General features: G+C 44.2%; 1 protein-coding gene across 8 annotated transcripts in view; it reads left to right on the forward strand.

The window, feature by feature from the left end:
• LOC122541477 (carcinoembryonic antigen-related cell adhesion molecule 6-like) overlaps positions 1-18,505 on the forward strand; it is a 178,319-nt gene that overhangs the window by 38,627 nt on the left and 121,187 nt on the right. For 7 of the 8 annotated variants that reach the window (XM_043678265.1, XM_043678270.1, XM_043678268.1 and 4 more), the window contains exon 2: positions 5,015-5,113. The exons of the other annotated variant lie outside the window; for it this stretch is intronic. In XM_043678265.1, coding sequence (XP_043534200.1) covers positions 5,015-5,113 — 99 coding nt within the window. The remainder of the gene's footprint in view (positions 1-5,014; positions 5,114-18,505) is intronic. 8 annotated transcript variants of the gene reach the window in all.

The raw sequence follows: 18,505 nt of genomic DNA on the forward strand, positions 1-18,505 counted from the left end.
TTTGAAAAGGTGACGAAGGGGGTTGATGAGGGGAAAGCGGTAGATGTGGTATATATGGATTTTAGTAAGGCGTTTGATAAGGTTCCCCATGGTAGGCTACTGCAGAAAATACGGAGATATGGCATTGAGGGTGAGTTGGAGGTTTGGATTAGGATTTGGCTGGCTGGAAGAAGACAGAGGGTAGTAGTTGATGGTAAAGGTTCATCTTGGAGTGCTGTTACTAGCGGTGTTCTGCAAGGATCTGTTTTGGGACCATTGCTGTTTGTCATTTTTATAAATGACCTGGAAGAGGGGTTAGAAGGTTGGGTGAGCAAGTTTGCGGATGATACGAAAGTCGGAGGAGTTGTTGACAGTGAGGAAGGATGTGGCAGGTTACAGCGGGATATAGATAAGCTGCAGAACTGGGCAGAAAGGTGGCAAATGGAGTTCAATGTAGCTAAGTGTGAGGTGATTCACTTTGGGAAGAATAACAAAAAGATGGGGTTCTGGGCTAATGGTCGGATACTTGGTAGTGTGGATGAGCAGAGGGATCTTGGTGTCCATGTACACAGATCTCTGAAAGTTGCCACCCAAGTAAATAGTGCGGTTAGGAAGGCATATGGCGTATTGGCTTTTATTGGTAGAGGAATTGAGTTCCTGAGTCCTGAGGTCATGATGCAGTTGTATAAGACTCTGGTGCGGCTGCATCTGGAGTATTGTGTGCAGTTTTGGTTGCCATACTATAGGAAGGATGTGGAGGCACTGGGACGGGTGCAGAGGAGGTTTACCAGGATGTTGCCTGGTATGGTAGGAAGATCGTATGAGGAAAGGCTTAGGCACTTGGGGCTGTTTTCATTGGAGGAAAGAAGTTTTAGGGGTGACTTGATAGAGGTGTATAAGATGATTAGGGGTTTAGATAGGGTCGACAGTGAGAATCTTTTTCCACGTATGGAGTCAGCTATTACGAGGGGGCATAGCTTTAAATTAAGGGGTGGTAGGTATAGGACAGATGTTAGGGGTAAGTTCTTTTCTCAGCGAGTCGTGAGTTCATGGAATGCCCTGCCAGTAGCAGTGGTGGACTCTCCCTCTTTATGGGCATTTAAGCGGGCATTGGATAGGTATATGGAGGATAGTGGGTTAGTATAGGTTAGGTGGGCTTGGATCGGCACAACATCGAGGGCCAAAGGGCCTGTACTACGCTGTATTCTTCTATGTTCTATGTTCTATGTTCTAATTCTGTAAGGAATTTATAAGTATACTGTCAGGCCCGATGCTGAATATGTTTAATGATTCATACAATCATGATTGTCTCCCACCATCTCTGAGAGAGGCCAATATTTCACTTATCCTTAAAAAAGGGAAGAATCCGGAAGACTGTGCTTCATATGGGCCCATCTCGCTCTTAAATGTGGACTTTAAGATCCTCTCTAAGGCTCTCGCATTAAAGCTGGAGACTGTGTTACCCTCTATTATTAAAGAGGATCAGACGGGCTTCATAAAAGGTCGCAGATCCTCCACTAATGTTAGGAGGCTGCTTAACGTAATTCAAGCTTCCCAACAGCAGTCAATACAGGGATTGGTGATTTCTTTCGATGCAGAGAAGGCATTTGGTCAAGTTGAGAGGCTGTACCTTTTCTATACTCTAGACCGGTTTGGTCTGGGCGAAGTTTTCATAAGATGGGTCAAGGTTCTCGACAGTGTACCTCTCGCGGCGGTCATTACCAACGGGGTACGATCAAGCAATTTTGATATTTCTAGGCTGTCCCCTTTCACCATTACTTTTTACGTTGGTGATTGAACCGTTGGCAGAGGCCATTCGTGGGGATCTCAGTATATCAGCTCCAGAAGTAGGGTCAAAATTACATAAGATCTCGCTGTATGCAGACGATGTTCTGATTTTCATGACAAATCCAACAGTTTCAGTGCCTTGCCTGATATAATGCATTCACGCGTTTGGTGCTTTTTCAGGGTATAAGATCAATTTTACTAAATCAGAGGCTATGCTTATGAGTTGGCTCTTGAGAGTGACTATAGATTCCCATTTAGTGGTCACAGGGGGGTTTTGTGTATTTGGGCGTATTCATTACTCCAGTTCTGGATTGGCTGTTCAAAGTCAATTTTACTCAATTATTTGAAAAAATTATACAAGATCTCCAAAGATGGGAGGCACTTCCAGTCTCATGGTTGGGTCGGATAGCGTTTATTAAGATAAATATTCTCCCTCGTTTGCTATACCCTATACGGATGCTCCTCCTGATTTTCAATAAACAAACACTCAGGAGACTGAATGGTTAGTTCAGCTCCTTTATCTGGCACCGTAAACGGCCCCTCATTAAATTAGCCAAACTGCAGTTGCCTCTCACAGATTGGGGGGAGTAGACCTTCCGGACATTAAAAATGACCAATTAAGCTCGCTTTTGACCTACGTAAGTGATTGGGTTTGTGGGGACCCTCTTTGAATATGGCTAGATATTGAAGCCTCCCAGGCAAGGTGCCCCTTACCAGTTTGCTGTTTTTGGACAAAGTGAGGATAGTTAGGGAATATTACCATAACCCAATAGTCATCAATGCTGTTAAAGCATGGAGCACAATTCGGCAGAGGGAAAGTAATATTGGCAAAACATCTTTGTTTACACCTTTAGTAGATATGCCGGGTTTTCAACCGGGTATGATAGATTCAGGATTTAAACGTTGGGCAGCTAGGGGTATATTAGATTTTTTTTTAGATTACATTACAGTGTGGAAACAGGCCCTTTGGCCCAACAAGTCCACACCGACCCGCTGAAGCGAAACCCACCCATACCCCTACATTTACCCCTTACCTAACACTACGGGCAATTTAGCATGGCCAATTCACCTGACCCTGCACATCGTTTGGACTGTGGAAGGAAACCGGAGCACCGGAGGAAACCCACGCAGACACGGGGAGAACGTGCAAACTCCACACAGTCAGTCGCCTGAGGCGGGAATTGAACCCGGGTCTCTGGCGCTGTGAGGCAGCAGTGCTAACCACTGTGCCACTGTGCCGCCCATAATCTTGCATGGGTGATTTATTTGAGGGAGATGTAATGATGTCCTTCGATCCATTAGTACGGAAGTACGAGTTACCTAATAGAGACCTCTTTCGTTTTTTTCAAGTTAGGGATTTTATTCAAAAAAAGACCACACGTTTGGCTGATCTCTACAAATCTGACATAGAAAGAAGGGTACTAAGGGCTAAGAGTACACTGTCTGTCAATACTTTATATCACCAATTGGGGAGTGCCATCTCAGATGAGTTTGATCGACTCTGCAAGATGTGGGAAAGAGAGCTGGGTGTTGAAGTTTCTTCAGAGGCATGGGAGGATATTTGGGAGAATGCAAGGAAGATATCAATTTGCAATAGGACCCATGCTTTACAGTTGAAGATTCTCCACAGGGTCCACTTAGCCCCAGACCGTTTGTCAAAATTTAAACCAGGGGTATCTTCAGCATGTCCCAAGTACAAGGTCTGCACGGGCACTCTGACCCTATGTCTTTGGTCTTGTGACAGGCTTCAAACATATTGGAGTGCTGTGGTGGGTGCAATGGAGAGGATGACCCTATTTCTCTCCTTTTGGGCCTACCCATTGTATTTCCTGCAGACGCGCATAAGAAAAAAAGCTTTTCAATATTCTTACATTCTGTGCAAGGAAGAATATCTTGCTAGGGTGGATATCCGAAAAACCCCCAGGCTTGTCGGGTTGGTGGAAGATTGTTATAGAGCATATTCCCCTGGATTTTCTCACAAATATGATACACCACAAAACTGAGAATTTTTACAAGACATGGCAACCCTTTTTGAAGTACCTGGACACAGATTTATCTGCTACACGAACAAGGGCTTTTATATAGCCATAACGATTGTGTTTCATGAGTCCAATATCCAGGGAGGAGGAACTGTGAATGTATGAGTGTTTTGTTTGGCTGTGCTGAGTTATTATTATTTATTTGTTTGTTGTTAGGTATTTATTTATTTAGTTAAATAGCTAGTTTAGGGTTTTTTTAAAATTTTATACTTCTCTATAAATATTCATACATTCGTATAGGAGGGTGGGTTGGGGAATATTTTTATTATTTGGGTTTAGTTTTGTACTATCTTTGTACTGTTTTGAATTGCATTGTTTTGTATTTGTTGTAATATTTAAAACTCAATTTTTTCTTAATAAAAATATATTATATAAAAAAAACTAAGATAGATAATTTTTTGAACAGTAAAGAAGTTCAGGGTTGTGGTGAGAGGTTGGGTAAGTGAAGCTGAGGCCATGAAAAGATCAGCCATGATCTTATTGAATCGCGGAGCTGGCTCGAATGGCTAGATGGCCGACTCCTGATCCTAGTTCTTATGTTCTAAGTTATCAAGGTGATGGTGTCCAAACAGAAGAGTAAGAAAGATTTTACAACTACAGACAGTATAAAGGGGTTACATGTAGCACTACATGAACCCAAGAACATGGTGGAGGCCATCTGCATGAGTACAGAACTTGGCTATCAGTTTCTGCTCAGTGATTCTGCATCTCGAAGGCCATCTTGGAGGATGCTTACCCGAAGATTGGAGGCTGAATGTCATTGACTGCTGAGTGTTCCCTGACTGGGAGACAACATTCCTGGCCTAGCAATTGTTGTGCCATGTCCATTCATCCGTTGTTGTAGTGTATGCATTGTCTTGCCAGTATATACGCCTCAAGGCATCCTCAGTGAATGAGGTAGACAACATTGGCCGAGTCACATGTGTACCTTCTGTATACTTGGTGGTGGTATTCCCATGTGTGATGGTAGTATCCATGTCAATGATCTGGCACTACATGCAGAGGTTGGCCATTGGCAAGGTTGTATGGTGATGTGGTCGCTGTTTTCCTTAAGGCTGGGTAGTTTGTTTCAAACTATGTCTTTTTGAGGTTTGACGGTTGTTTGAAAGCAAGAAGTGAAGGCGTTGCGATGGCTCTGGTGAGATGTTTCTCATTATTGATGACATGTTGAAGACTGTAAAGAACCTGACATTGTTTCTCTGCTCTAGGGAAGTATTGGACGATGAAGGATACACGGTCCTGTCCCCATCTGACTTCTGAGGAGGTTGTTACGGTTTTTCACTGTGACACATTGGAACTGGCAATCAGTGAGTTTAAAATCATATCCTGTTCTTATGAGGGTGTCTTTTGGCGTCTGTAAATGTTCGTCCCATTCCCTAGCATCTGAGCAGATCCTGTGTACATGCAGGGCTTCTCTGTAAGGGATCTTATTTTTATCATGTTTAGGTGGAAGCTAGAGAAGTGAATCATCATGAGGTTATATGCTTGCAGTGGAGTGAAGTAGTGAGGTGTCCATCCTTAATGGAAATGCAAGAATGTGTCCAAGAATGAAACTGATTTTGATGGTGGGATGAAATTTGTTGATATCGTCATGTAGTTGATTTAGTGATTCCTTGCCATGAGTCCGAAGGAAGAAAATGTCAATGTATCTGGTGTATAGCATTAGTTGGAGGTCCTTTACAGCCAAGAAGTTTAGTTCGAACTTGTGCTTGAACCTTTTGGCATATTGGGGTGCAAATGTGGTCTCCATGATTCTTCCATGTGTCCAGATGAACAGCTGGTTGTTGAAGGTGAAGACGTTGAGATTAAGGATGAGGCGGATGAGTTGTAGGTTGGTATCTGGAAATTGGCAGTTATTGGTATTGAGTGCTGAGCGTGTTGCAGCAATGCCATGGTCATGTGAGATGCTGGTGTGGAGTTTCTCAGGATAGTTTCCTACACCCAACCATCTTCAGCTGTTTCATCAATGACCATCCATCAAGCATCAGGTCAAAAGTGGGGATGTTCACCGATGATTGCACAATGTTCACTACCATTTACGACTCATCAGATAGTAAAACAGTCCATTTTCAAATGCAACAAGATTGGGAAATATCCAGGTTAGGCTGACAAATGGCAAGTAACATTTGTGCTACACAAATGCCACACTACGACCATCACCAATAAAACACAATCTAACTATTGACCCTTGACATTCAACAGTGTTGCCATCACTGAATTCCCCACAGTCAAAATCCTGGGGCTTATCATTGACAAGAAATTCAGCTGGACTCACCACATAAACACAGTGGCAACAAGAACAGGTCAGAGGCTAGGAATACTGTGGCGAGTAACTCACCTGACTCCTCAAAATCTGTCCACCATATACACAGTACAAGTCAGGAGTGTGATTGTATACAACCCACTTGTCTGGATGAGTGCAGCCCCAACAACAATCTAGAAGCTTGATATCTTTCAGGATAAAGGAGCCAGCTTAATTAGCACTACCTCCACAAGCATCCATTCCATCCACTACCGATGCTCAGTAGCAGCAGTGTGTACTATCTACAAGGTGCACTGCAGAAATTCACCAAAGATTCTCAGACAGCACTTTCTAAGCCACGACCACTTCCATCTAGAAGGACAGAGCTAGCAGATATTTGGGAACAACACCACATTCAAATTCCCCTCCAAGCCATTCACCATCCTGACTTGGAAATAGATCACCGTTCCACTGTCACTGGATCAAAATCCTGGGATTTCTTCCTTAATGGCATTGTGGGTGAACCATCAGCAGTTTAAGAAGGCAGCTCACCATCGTCTTCTCAAAGGCAACCAGGGCCAAGCAATAAATACTGGCCAACCAGCAACGTCCACAACTGATAAAATGAATAAATAAAAACAAAATGTGGAGAAGGAGGGGGAGACTGGTGTGAAGAAGGTGTAGATGTGGATGGTATAGATGGGAGTGATGGAAGTGAAAATGTGGAGAAGGAGGGGGACATGGGGGTGAAGGAGGGGTAGATGGGAGTGAAGGTAGGGAAAATGGGAGAGAAGGAGGAGCAAGATGGGGGAGATAGGAGTGAAAGAGAGGGAGATAACTCCATGAAGGTTGGTATCCCATCAACAAGTCACCCTTTATTTACACATGCATAGTACATGACACTGACCCAGTTAGCACAGAGCCAGCTCTTAAACTGAGCAGAAACGCCAACACTCCTGTTTATATCTGTTTGTACCAGGTTAACGCCCCAATAAAGGAAAAGGTATACTGTGAGATCTACCTGGCTGACATTGTTCTAATTACTATATCCATTGCTCTCTAAGTCCTGGGACATAGGCCTGTTCTTTCTCCTGCAGATTTTCCTGGTATGTTCCTCCGATTCTGCCTCAATTACTGGTGGCGTGTAACAAACCGTTGCCTGTCTCTTGCACCCGGAGCGCCTTAGCTGAAATTCATCCTCTTCTTCAGGCAGTAACAGTGTCAAGGCTGCGACATCTGCTGTGTGCATCTCGTCCTCAGAGGTGTTTTTTATGCTAGGCAGAGGTTGCGATCTCACAGGTTCTGACACCCTTGCCTGATGTTCTGAGGGGCCGGGTACATTTGCAAGGTTGCAGTTTTCATGTGGCTCATTTGCTTGTATAGGACTGTCTCACCAAACTGAACTTTATACGTCACAGAATCAGACCTCACATCGACCATGCCTGTTACCCATGCAGGGCCATTACCGTGGTTTCAAAACCAAACTTTGTCCCATGAGGTAAACTGCCTATTTTGCTTCAAAGAGTCTTCTGTCTGGCATTGGTGATTCTAAATCTGTTTCATCCTATCCCTGCCAATAGAGCTGGGAAGATCAGATTTTACTAGTGCAGTGTTTTCTCCCCATTTGTAATTCTGCTGGAGCTATCTATGTAGTTACATGAGGGGTGGTCCTATAATCAAACAGGAACTGGGACAGTTTGGTATCAAATGTTGCTGTAGACTGTTTCGTTAAGCCCGCCTTCAAAGTTTGGACTACTCTTTCATTGGATGATGAATGGTATGGGGCTGTCTTTACATGCCAAATGTCGTTTGACTTCAGGAAATACTCAAATTCTCTGCTGGTAAATATTGGCCCATTCTCTGTGACCAACACCTGTGGGAGTCCATGTATTACAAAACATGCTTGCAACTTTTCTATTGTCAACCCTGTGTTTGATGAATTAACTGAATGCATGTCCAAACACTTTGAGTGGGTGTCCACAGTGATGAAAAATATAGAGCCCATGAAAGGACTGCCATGGTCGATATGGAACTGAGTTCAGGGTTTGCCTGTTTACCCTGTCCAGGGTTTACCCATGAATGTGGGAGAGCTGCTAGCAGTAATTTCTATTTTTGTTGGCACGCTGGGCACTGCCTCTCCAATGTAGCTGTCAGCATCCAATCCTGGCCACGAGGCATAACATCTCACCAAAATCTTCATTTTGGAAACTCCTGGATGACCCTGCTGGAGTTCATAGAATCCCTACAGTGTGGGAGCAGGCCATTCAGCCCATGGAATCCACACTGACCCTCCAAAGAGCATCCTACCCAGACTCACTCCCCTACTCTATCACTGTAACCTTGCATTTCCCATGGCTAGCCCACCTAATTTGCACATCCCTGGACACTGTAGTTAACTCCGAATGGCCAATCCACCTAACTTGCACAGCTTTTGGCCTTGGGGAGGAAACCAAAGCATCCAGAGGAAACCCACGCAGACACAGGTAGAATATACAAACTTTACATAGACAATTGCCCAAGGGTGGAATCAAACCTAGGTCCCTGGCTCTGTGAGGCAGCAGTACTAACCACTGAGTCACCATTCAGCCCGAATCTAATGATGATTTTTGTGACACTCACTCTTGCTCCTCAAAATAATATGCTGTCCTTTACCATGAGACCATAAGACATTGGAAGTAAGGCCATTCAGCCATTGAGTCCACTCTGCCATTTAATCATGGCTGACAGGCATTTCAACTCCACTTACCCGCACTCTCCCCTTGGCCCTTAATTCCTTGTGAGATCAAATATTTGCCAATCTCAGCCTTAAATGTCTTCAAGTCTGGCCTCCACTGCACTCCATGGAAATGAATTCCACAGGCCCATTACTCTCTGGTTGAAGAAATGTCTCCTCATTTCCATTCTAAATTGACCCATTCTAATTCTAAGGCTGTGCCCACTGGTCCTAGTCTCCCCGCCTAACGGAAACAACTTCCCAGGGTCCATCCTTTCTAAACCATGCATTATCTTGTAAGCTTCTATTAGATCTCCCCTCAGCCTTCTGAACTCTAATGAATATAATCCCAGGATCCTCAGCCATTCATCGCATGTTAGACCTACCATTCCAGGGATCATCCGTGTGAATCTCCGCTGGACACATCCAGTGCCAGTCTGTCCTTCCAGAGGTGTGGGGTCCAAAATTGGAAACACTATTCCAAATGGGGCCTAACTAGAGCTTTATAAAGTCTCAGAAGCACATCACTGCTTTTATATTCCAACTCTCTTGAGATAAATGACAACATTACATTTGATTCCTTAATCAAGGTCTCAACCTGCAAATTAACATTTAGAGAATCCTGGGCTAGCACTCCCAGATCTCTTTGTACTTTGGCTGTGTGAATTTCCTCACTAATATACTGGCAGGGAGATTTGCTAGAGTTGCTTGGGAGAATTTAAGTACTCCCCTACTAGTAAGGTAGGGGAGTGGGACCCAGGGAGATAGTAAGGAAAGAGATCAATCTGAGACTGGTACAGTTGAGAACAGAAGCGAGTCAGTCAGGGCAGACAGGGACAAAGCAGACTGATAAATTAAACTGCATTAATTTCAATGCAAGGGGCCTAACAGGGAAGGCAGATGAACTCAGGGCATGGTTAGGAACATGGGACTGGGATATCATAGCAATTACAGAAACGTGGCTCAGGGATGGACATGACTGGCAGCTTAATGTTCCAGGATACAAATGCTATAGTAAGGACAGAGAGGGAGGCAAGAGAGGAGGGGGAGTGGCGCTTTTGGTAAGGGATAGCATTACAGCTGTACTGTTGCAGGATATTCCCAGAAATACATCCAAGGAAGTTATTTGAGTAGAACTGAGAAATAAGAAAGGGATGATCACCTTATTGGTATTGTATTATAGACCCCGAATAGTCAGAGGGAAATGGAGAAATGAATTTGTAAGGAGATCTCAACTATCTGTAAGAATAATAGGGTGGTTATGCTAGGGGATTTTAACTTTCCGAACATAGACTGGGACTGCTGTAGTGTTAAGGGTTTAGGTGGAGAGGAATTTGTTAAGTATTTACAAGAAAATTTTCTGATTCATTATGTGGAAGTACCTACTAAAGAAGGTGCAAAGCTTGATCTACTCTTGGGAAATAAGGCAGGGCAGGTGACTGAGGTGTCAGTGGGGGAGCACTTTGGGGCCAGCGACCTTAATTCTATTAGATTTACAATAGTGATGGAAAAGGATAGATCAGATCTAAAAGTTGAAGTTCTAAATTGGAGAAAGGCCAATTTTGACAGTATTAGGCAAGAACTTCCGAAAGCATGTAAAGGGACGGCTGGAAAATGGGAAGCCTTCAGAAATGAGATAAGTGAGAGTCCAGAGAAAGTATATTCCTGTTGGGGTGAAAGGAAAGGCTGGTAGGTATAGGGAATGCCGGATAACTAAAGAAATTGAAGGTTTGGTTAAGAAAAAGAAAGAAGCATATGTCAGGTATAGACAGGATAGATCAAGTGAATCCTTAAAGAGTAGAAAGGCAGTAGGAGTTTACTTAAGAGGGAAATCAGGAGGCCAAAAAGGGGACAGAAGATGGTAGCTTTGACAAATAGAATTAAGGAGAATCCAAAGGGTTTTTACAAATATATTAAGGACAAAACAAATATATTAAGGACAAAAGGGTAACTAGGGAGAGAATAGAACCCCTCAAAGATCAGCAAGGCTGCCTTTGTGTGGAGCTGCAGAAAATGGGGGAGATACTAAACGTGTATTTTGCATCAGTATTTACTGTGGAAATATACGTGAAAGATGTAGAGTGTAGGGAAATAGATGGTGACATCTTGAAAAATGTCCATATTACAGAGGAGGAGGTGCTAGATGTCTTGAAACACATGAAAGCGGATAAATCCCCAGGACCTGATCAGGTATACCATAGAACTCTGTGGGAAGCTTGGGAAGTGATTGCTGAGATATTTGTATCATCAATACTCACAGGTGAGGAGCTGAAAGACTGGAGGTTGGCTAACATGGTGCCACTGTTTAAGAAGGGTGGTAAGGACAAGCCAGGGAACTATAGAGCAGTGAGCCTGACATCAGTGGTGGGCAAGTTGTTGGAGTGAATTCTGAGGGACAGGATGTACATGTATTTGGAAAGGAAAGGACTGATTCGGGATAGTCAACATGGCTTTGTGCATGGGAAATCATGTCTCACAAACTTGATTGAGTTTTTTGAAGAAATAACCCGATGATTGATGAGGGCAGAGGGGTAGATGTGGTTTATCTGGACTTCAGTAAGGCGTTCGACAAGGATCCCCATGGGAGACTAGTTAGCAAGGTTAGATCTCATGGAATACAGGGAGATCTAGCCATTTGGATACAGAACTGGCACAAAGGTAGAAGACAGAGGGTGGTGGTGGAGGGTTGTTTTTCAGGCTGGAGGCTTGTGACCAGTGGAGTGCCACAAGGATTGGGGCTGGGTCCACTACTTTTCGTCATTTATGTAAATGATTTGGATGTGAGTAAAAAAGGTACAGTTAGCAAGTTTGCAGATGACACCAAAATTGGAGGTGTAGTGGACCGCAAAGAAGGTTACCTGGATTACAACAGGATCTTGACCAGATAGGCCAATGGGCTGAGAAGTGGCAGATGGAGTTTAATTCAGATAATTGCGAGGTGCTGCATTTTGGGAAAGCAAATCTTAACAGGACTTATACACTTAATGGTAAGGACCGAGGAGTGTTGCTGAACAAAGAGACCTTGGAGTGCAGATTCATAGCTCCTTGAAAGTGGAGTCGCAGGTAAATAGGATAGTGAAGAAGGCGTTTGGTATGCTTTTCTTTATTGGTCAGAGTTTTAAGTACAGTAATTGGGAGGTCATGTTGCAGTTATGCAGGACATTGGTTAGACCACTGTTGGAATATTGTGTGCAATTCTGGTGTCCTTCCTATCGGAAAGATGTTGTGAAACTTGAAAGGGTTCATAAAAGATTTACAAGGATGTTGCTAGGATTGAAGGAATTGAGCTATAGGGAGAGGCTGAACAGGCTGGGGCTGCTTTCCTTGGACCATCAGAGGCTGAGGGGTGATCTTATAGAGGTTTACAAAATTATGAGGGGCCTGGTTAGGATAAATAGACTAAATCTTTTTCCCTGGCCTGGGAGAGTCCAAAATTAGAGGGCATAGGTTTAGGGTGAGAGGGGAAAGATATAAAAGAGATCTAAGGGGCAACATTGTCACACAGGGAGTGGTACGTGTATGGAATGAGCTTCCAGAGGACGTGGTGGAGGCTGGTACAATTGCAACATTTAAAAAGCATCTGGATAGGTACATGAATAGGAAGGGTTTGGAGGGATATGGGCCAAGTGCTGGCAGGTGAGATTAGATTGGGTTGGGATATCTGGTTGACATGGATGGGTTGGTCCGAAGGGTTTGTTTCCGTGCTGTACATCTCTATGACTCTATGACTGTATAACAGAATCATCCAGTGGTGGCACCACTAGTGCTGAATCTGCCAGTGGGAGGCAGCTCAAGGCATCTTGACAATGTTCCAACTTGTTATTGTACAAGAGCCCACCATTGAAATCAACCTAGAGCTATGGGTGGCACGGCTCTGTCTTTCCCGTTTGAGTAGCCCTAGCAGGAGTTTGTGGTCCATTACTATTACAAAGTTATGTCTGTAAAGGTATTGGTGGAACTTTTTCATTCCAAAGATGACCGTTGAACCTTGATTCTCTATCTGCGTGTGTCTTCATTCAGCATCAACCAAAGCATAGCTTTAGGTATTCCTCTCCACTGGGCCATCTGTGAGCCAATGCTACCTCAGTATCATACGGGGAGGCATCACATGTTGGCACCACATCTCACTTGGGATTGTAGTGTGCTAACATCTTAGATGATGATAGCTGCTTCTTCATTTCCCTAAAGGCTACATCTTGGTCAAGAGACCATTTACATGGCTGAACCTTTTCCAATAGAAAATGTAAGGGTGCCAGAATGGAGGCCAGGTTACATATGGATTTTCTCTTGTCAACTCTATAGCCCAAGTAGGTCACTTGGGATGCCTGGAACACATTTTCTTTCCCCCCTAAGGCATACCCCTGTCTTGGAGAAACTTTAAAGCACTATTCCAAGTACTCTAAGTGCTGTTTATTGGTCGTCCCAGTTATTATCACAGCATCCAATAAATGGTGACCTACGGTAGACCTCATAAAATGTTCTCCATTGTCCCTTGGAAAATGGCATAGGCTGATGATAGTTGAAACTTTATTGCTGGAACAGCACAGCAGGTCAGGCAGCATCCAGGGAACAGGAGATTCGACGTTTCGGGCACAGGCCCTTCTTCAGGCTGATGATACCCTAAAAGGCAGTCTCCTATATTGATACAAACCCTTAAGGATATTAATTGTACCATGACACCGGGAATCTTCATCTAACCACAATTGCAAGTACGCATGGTTTATGAAGGACCACACCACCCCCCCCGCCAGCTTTGTGTAGACGATCGCTTTGTGAGGGGTTGAGTATTTATCCAGTTGCGAAAAGCAGTTCACCGTTTGTTTAAAATCCCCACAAAGGCGAAGTCGACAAGTGACATACTTGGGCTACGGAGTTGACAGGACTGGATTACACCTGTTGTGGAAAATAAAATGAGAGTGAACAAAGGTACTCTAGCTTCCGCGTCTGTGCCAGTGCATAGGTCTTGGGTTGGTGAATTATTAGCGAAAATTCATATGTAATCTGGCTTCCATCCTGGCACCCTTCCATTTTCGATTGAAAAAGGATCAGCCATGGTCAGACTTTAGGGCAGCACGGTGTCACAATGGTTAGCACTGCTGCCTCACAGTGCCAGAGACCTGGGTTCAATTCCCGCCTTAGGCAACTATCTGTGTGGAGTTTGCACATTCTCCCCGTGTCTGCATCGGTTTCCTCTGGGTGCTCCGGTTTCCTCCCACAGTCCAAAAATGTGCAGTTAGGTGAATTGGCCATGCTAAATTGCCCGTAGTGTTAGGTGTAGGGGAATGGGTCTGGTTGGGTTGCTCTTTGGAGGGTCGATGTGGACTTGTTGGGCCAAAGGGCCTGTTTCCACATTGTAAGTAATCTAATCTAATCTTCACAATTAATGTGACAGGTGCTGCCCATTCTGTAAATTGACCTGGTTTGATGCTTCCAGCTTCCTAATTTCTGCCTCTACTTTGCCTGCAAAACAAATGATATTGGGTGGGCCTTGCAGCATCATGGAATTGCTTTTTGCTCAACATGTAAGGTGGCCTTGGCCCCTTTGATAGTCTCTAGATCTCCCTGAAAAGGTTCTGGGTATTTAATTAGGACTTCACTCAGACAGCCAATTTCTAATCGTAAAATGTTGAGACAAACACTCAATCTTTCTCAACCAATTTGACCCCATTAAACTTGGGCCTGAGCCTTTACTACAACCAGTGATAACTGAACCAGCTGTTTATCATGAAAGATGGGAATCAAAGTTGTACCCTTAATCTGTAGGGATTCCCTGCTTTAGTTCCCATGAAGCTGAGGTCTTACACAAACTTAAGGGTTCGAATCCACGGTGAATTTTGAATTAGACTGGCTCTACAATCACTGATACAATGTACCTGATGCAGATATCGACCTCCATTAGAACTGGGTGACCATTTAACCAGATGTTTATTTTGATTGGTTCTGATTTGGATGTTGCTAAGCAGTTGAACTGTTCCAAACCAGATATAGGTGGATTTTCCAAGGTGTGCAATCTTCTGGATACTGGCCTATGAGTTGTCTTACTGAATTCATGCCTGGTGGGACTCTTGTTGTCAAGCATTGGGGAGGCGATGACCTCAATTAAAAATCGGAAATTAAGAGTTGACTAAGCCATTATCAATTGTCAGAAAAACTCATCTGGTTCACTAATGTCCTTTAGGGAAGGAAACTGCCATCCTTACCTGATCTAGTCTACATGTGACTCCAGAGCCACAGCAATGTGGTTGACTCTTAACTGTCCTCTGAAATGGCCTAGCAAACCACTCAGTTGTATCAATTGCGAGAAAGTCACAACAAAGAAATGAAACCAGATGAGCCACCTGGCTTTGAACTAGGAACCAGAAAAGGTGACGGCGAAAACACAAACAGCCCTGTGGACCATGCAAGGTCCTCTTTAGCAACATCTGGGGACTCATGCTGAAATTGGGAGAGCTGTCTGACATAGTCATTTTTATGGAATCATACCTTATAGATAACACCCCATACCACCACCATTACCATACGTGGATATGTCTTGTCTTACCGGTAGGACAGACCCAGCAGTGGTGGCAGCACAGTGGTATACAGTCAGGAGGGAGTTGCGAAGGGAGTCCTTGACATTGTCTTTGGACCCTATGAAGTCTCATGGCTTCAGGTTAAACATAAAGGAAACCGATTACAACGTACCGTCCTCCTTTGGCTGATGAATCAGTATTCTTCCATGTTGAACAACACTTGGAGGAAGCACTGAGGGTGGCAAGGGTGCAAAATGTACTCTGAGTGGGGGATTTCAATGTCCACCACCATGGGTGGCTTGGCAGCAGCATTAGTGATTGAGCTGGTTGTGTCCTAAAGAATATAACTTCTAGACTGGGTCTGCAGCAGGTGGTGAAGGAACCAACAAGAGAGAAAAACATACTTGACCTCATCCTTACTAATCTGCCGTGTGCAGAAACATGTGTCCATGACAGTATAGGTAAAGCACTGTTCTTGTGAAGACAAAGTCCTGCTTTCGCATTGAGAATAACCTCTATCGTGTTGTGTGGCACTTGACAGATTTTGAACTGACCTAGCAGCACATGAGGTGCTATGGGCCATTAATAGCAGCAGAATTGTACTCCAGCACAACCTGCAACCTCATGACCTGGCATATACCCCACTCAACCATTACCATCAAGTCTGGGGATCAACCATGGTTCAATGGAGAGTGCAGGAGGGCATGCCAGGAGCAGCATCAGGCATACCTAAAAATGAGAGGTCAACCTGGTGAAGCGACCAAACAGGACTACTTCCTTGCCATATGGCATAAACAGCAAGTGATAGACAGAGCTAAGCGACCCCACAGCCAACAGATCAGATCTAAGTTCTGCAGTCCTTCCACATTCAGTCGTGAATCGTGGTGGACAATTGAACAACTCACTGGAGGAAGAGCCTCCACAAATATCCCCACCTCAACGATGGAGAAGCCCAGCACATCAGTGCAAAAGATAAGGCTGATGCATTTGCAACAATCTTCAATCAGAGGTGTCAAGTGGATAATCCATCTTGGGCTCCTCCAGTGGTCCCAGCATCACAAATACCAGTTTCCAGTCAATTTGATTCACTCCATGTGATATCAAGAAACGGTTGGAGGCACAGGATACTGCAAAGGCAGCGAGCCCTGATAAAATTCCGGCAATAATACTGAAGATGTGTGCTCCAGAACTTGCTGCTCCCCTACCCAAGTTCCTCCAGTACAGTTACAACACTGGCATGGACCTGACAAAGTGGAAAATTGCCCAGGTATGTCCTGTGCACAAAACGCAGGACAAATCCAACCCGGCCAACCTGCTCAATCAATCTACTCTCCATCATCAGTAAGGTAATGGAAGGGGTCACCAACACGGCTATCTAGCAGCACCTGTTCATCGATTACTTGCTCAGTGACGCCCAGTTTGGGATTCGCCAGGGTCACTCAGGTCCTGAATTCATTACAGCCTTGGTTCAAACATGAACAAAAGAGCTGAATTCTAGAGGTGAGGTGAGAGTGACAGCCCTTGACATAAGGCCGCATTTGACCAAGTGTGGCATCAAGGAGCCCGGGTAAAACTGGAATCAATGGGTATCAGGGGAAAATACTACACTGGTTAGACTCATACCTGGCACAAAGGAAGATGATTGTGGTTGTGGACGGTCAATCATCTCAGCTCCAGGACATCTCTGCAGAAGTTCCTCGGGATAATGTCCTTGGCCTAACAATCTTCAGCTGATTCATCAACGACCTTTCCTCTGTGATAAGGTCAGAAGTGGGGATGTTTGCCAATGACTGCACAGTGTTCAGCTCCAATCAGGACTTCTCAGATACTGAAGCTGTCTGTGTTTAAATGCAACAAGATTTGGACAATATCCAGGCTTGGGCCGACTAGTGGTAAGTAACATTCGTGCCACACAAATGCCAGACAATGTCCATCATGAATAAGAGACAGTCTGCCTCTTGACATTCCCTGTATCACCATCACTGAATCCCCCACTGTCAACATCGTTGAGATTGCCATTGACTAAAAATTCAACTGGACTCACCACATAAACATAGTGGTTACAATAGCAGGTCAGAGACTAGGGAAACTGTGGCGAGTAACTCACCTCCTGACACCCCAAAGTCTATTCATCATCTACAAGGCACAAGTCAGGAGTTTGAAGTCCAGTTGAACTTCAGCTAGTAGTCTCTTTTGTATGGTCATATCGTTAATCCCTGTACGAAACCATCTCTCAAAAATCAAATACCTCTACCAGTCATCATAACCTCGTCAAAAATCCTGAAATGGATTCCCTTGGTTCTGGAACTGTCAAGTAAAACCGATAGTGTGTCAGAATTAGAGGAGGCTTGGAGTCATAATATTCCTTAGCTAAATTTATCAACCTGTGAGAGGTTTTCATATCAGGTGCCTCTGGGAAAATTAGGCTCCTAATTAATAAAAAAGCTTTGAGTCCATATACTTTCAAGAGAATTAGTTGTTGCTTTTCATCTACTCCAATGTCATTTGCCCATTAAAAGTAAGGAATTATTTCTACATACTAGACCCGTCTTTAACGGCAGGATAAAATGAGTCAAGCTTCTCAAATAAAGACATGATGTCAGAAATGCTTACCCCAATTCAGAGACAACTGTTATGAGTGAATCTCTTCAGGGGCGTGTTTTTCTCTTGGCATTACTGAAATAATTCCATATGACACACTATCTTCCTCTTTTTTCACCGTCTACCCCTTTCTTAAACCAATCTTATCCCTCCTTCACTCTTATCTCCCCCCTTTTCACTCCCATCTGCCCCATCACCAAGGTCATATCCCATCACTAAGTCACTGTTTATTTACAGGTGCATAACATATGACACTGATCCAGCTAGCACATAGCCAGCTTTAGAGTGAGCAAAACCCCTGACAGTCCTGATTGTATCTCAGCCAGGGCTCCCTGATTGGATCAGATTAATAGCCTCAGTCAGGGAACTCACATTCTATGAAATCTACCTGGCTGACATTGTTCCAATCACTACAGAATGGTAGCATGAGATGTGAAGGAGGGCTAGGTATGGATGAAAGAGGGGCAAATGGGAGTGAAGGAGGGAAGAGGATAGTGAGGAAGGGTAGGAAAGTGAAAAAGAGGGAGATGGGGTGAAAGAGAGGGAGATGGGAGTGAAAAGGTAAGATGGAGTGAACAAGTGGGAAATGAGGGTGAAGGAGGGAATAGATATGGTGAGGGAGTAGGAGATA

Source organism: Chiloscyllium plagiosum, chromosome 37 (assembly GCF_004010195.1).
Source record: "Chiloscyllium plagiosum isolate BGI_BamShark_2017 chromosome 37, ASM401019v2, whole genome shotgun sequence".
NCBI classification, from domain to species: domain Eukaryota; kingdom Metazoa; phylum Chordata; class Chondrichthyes; order Orectolobiformes; family Hemiscylliidae; genus Chiloscyllium; species Chiloscyllium plagiosum.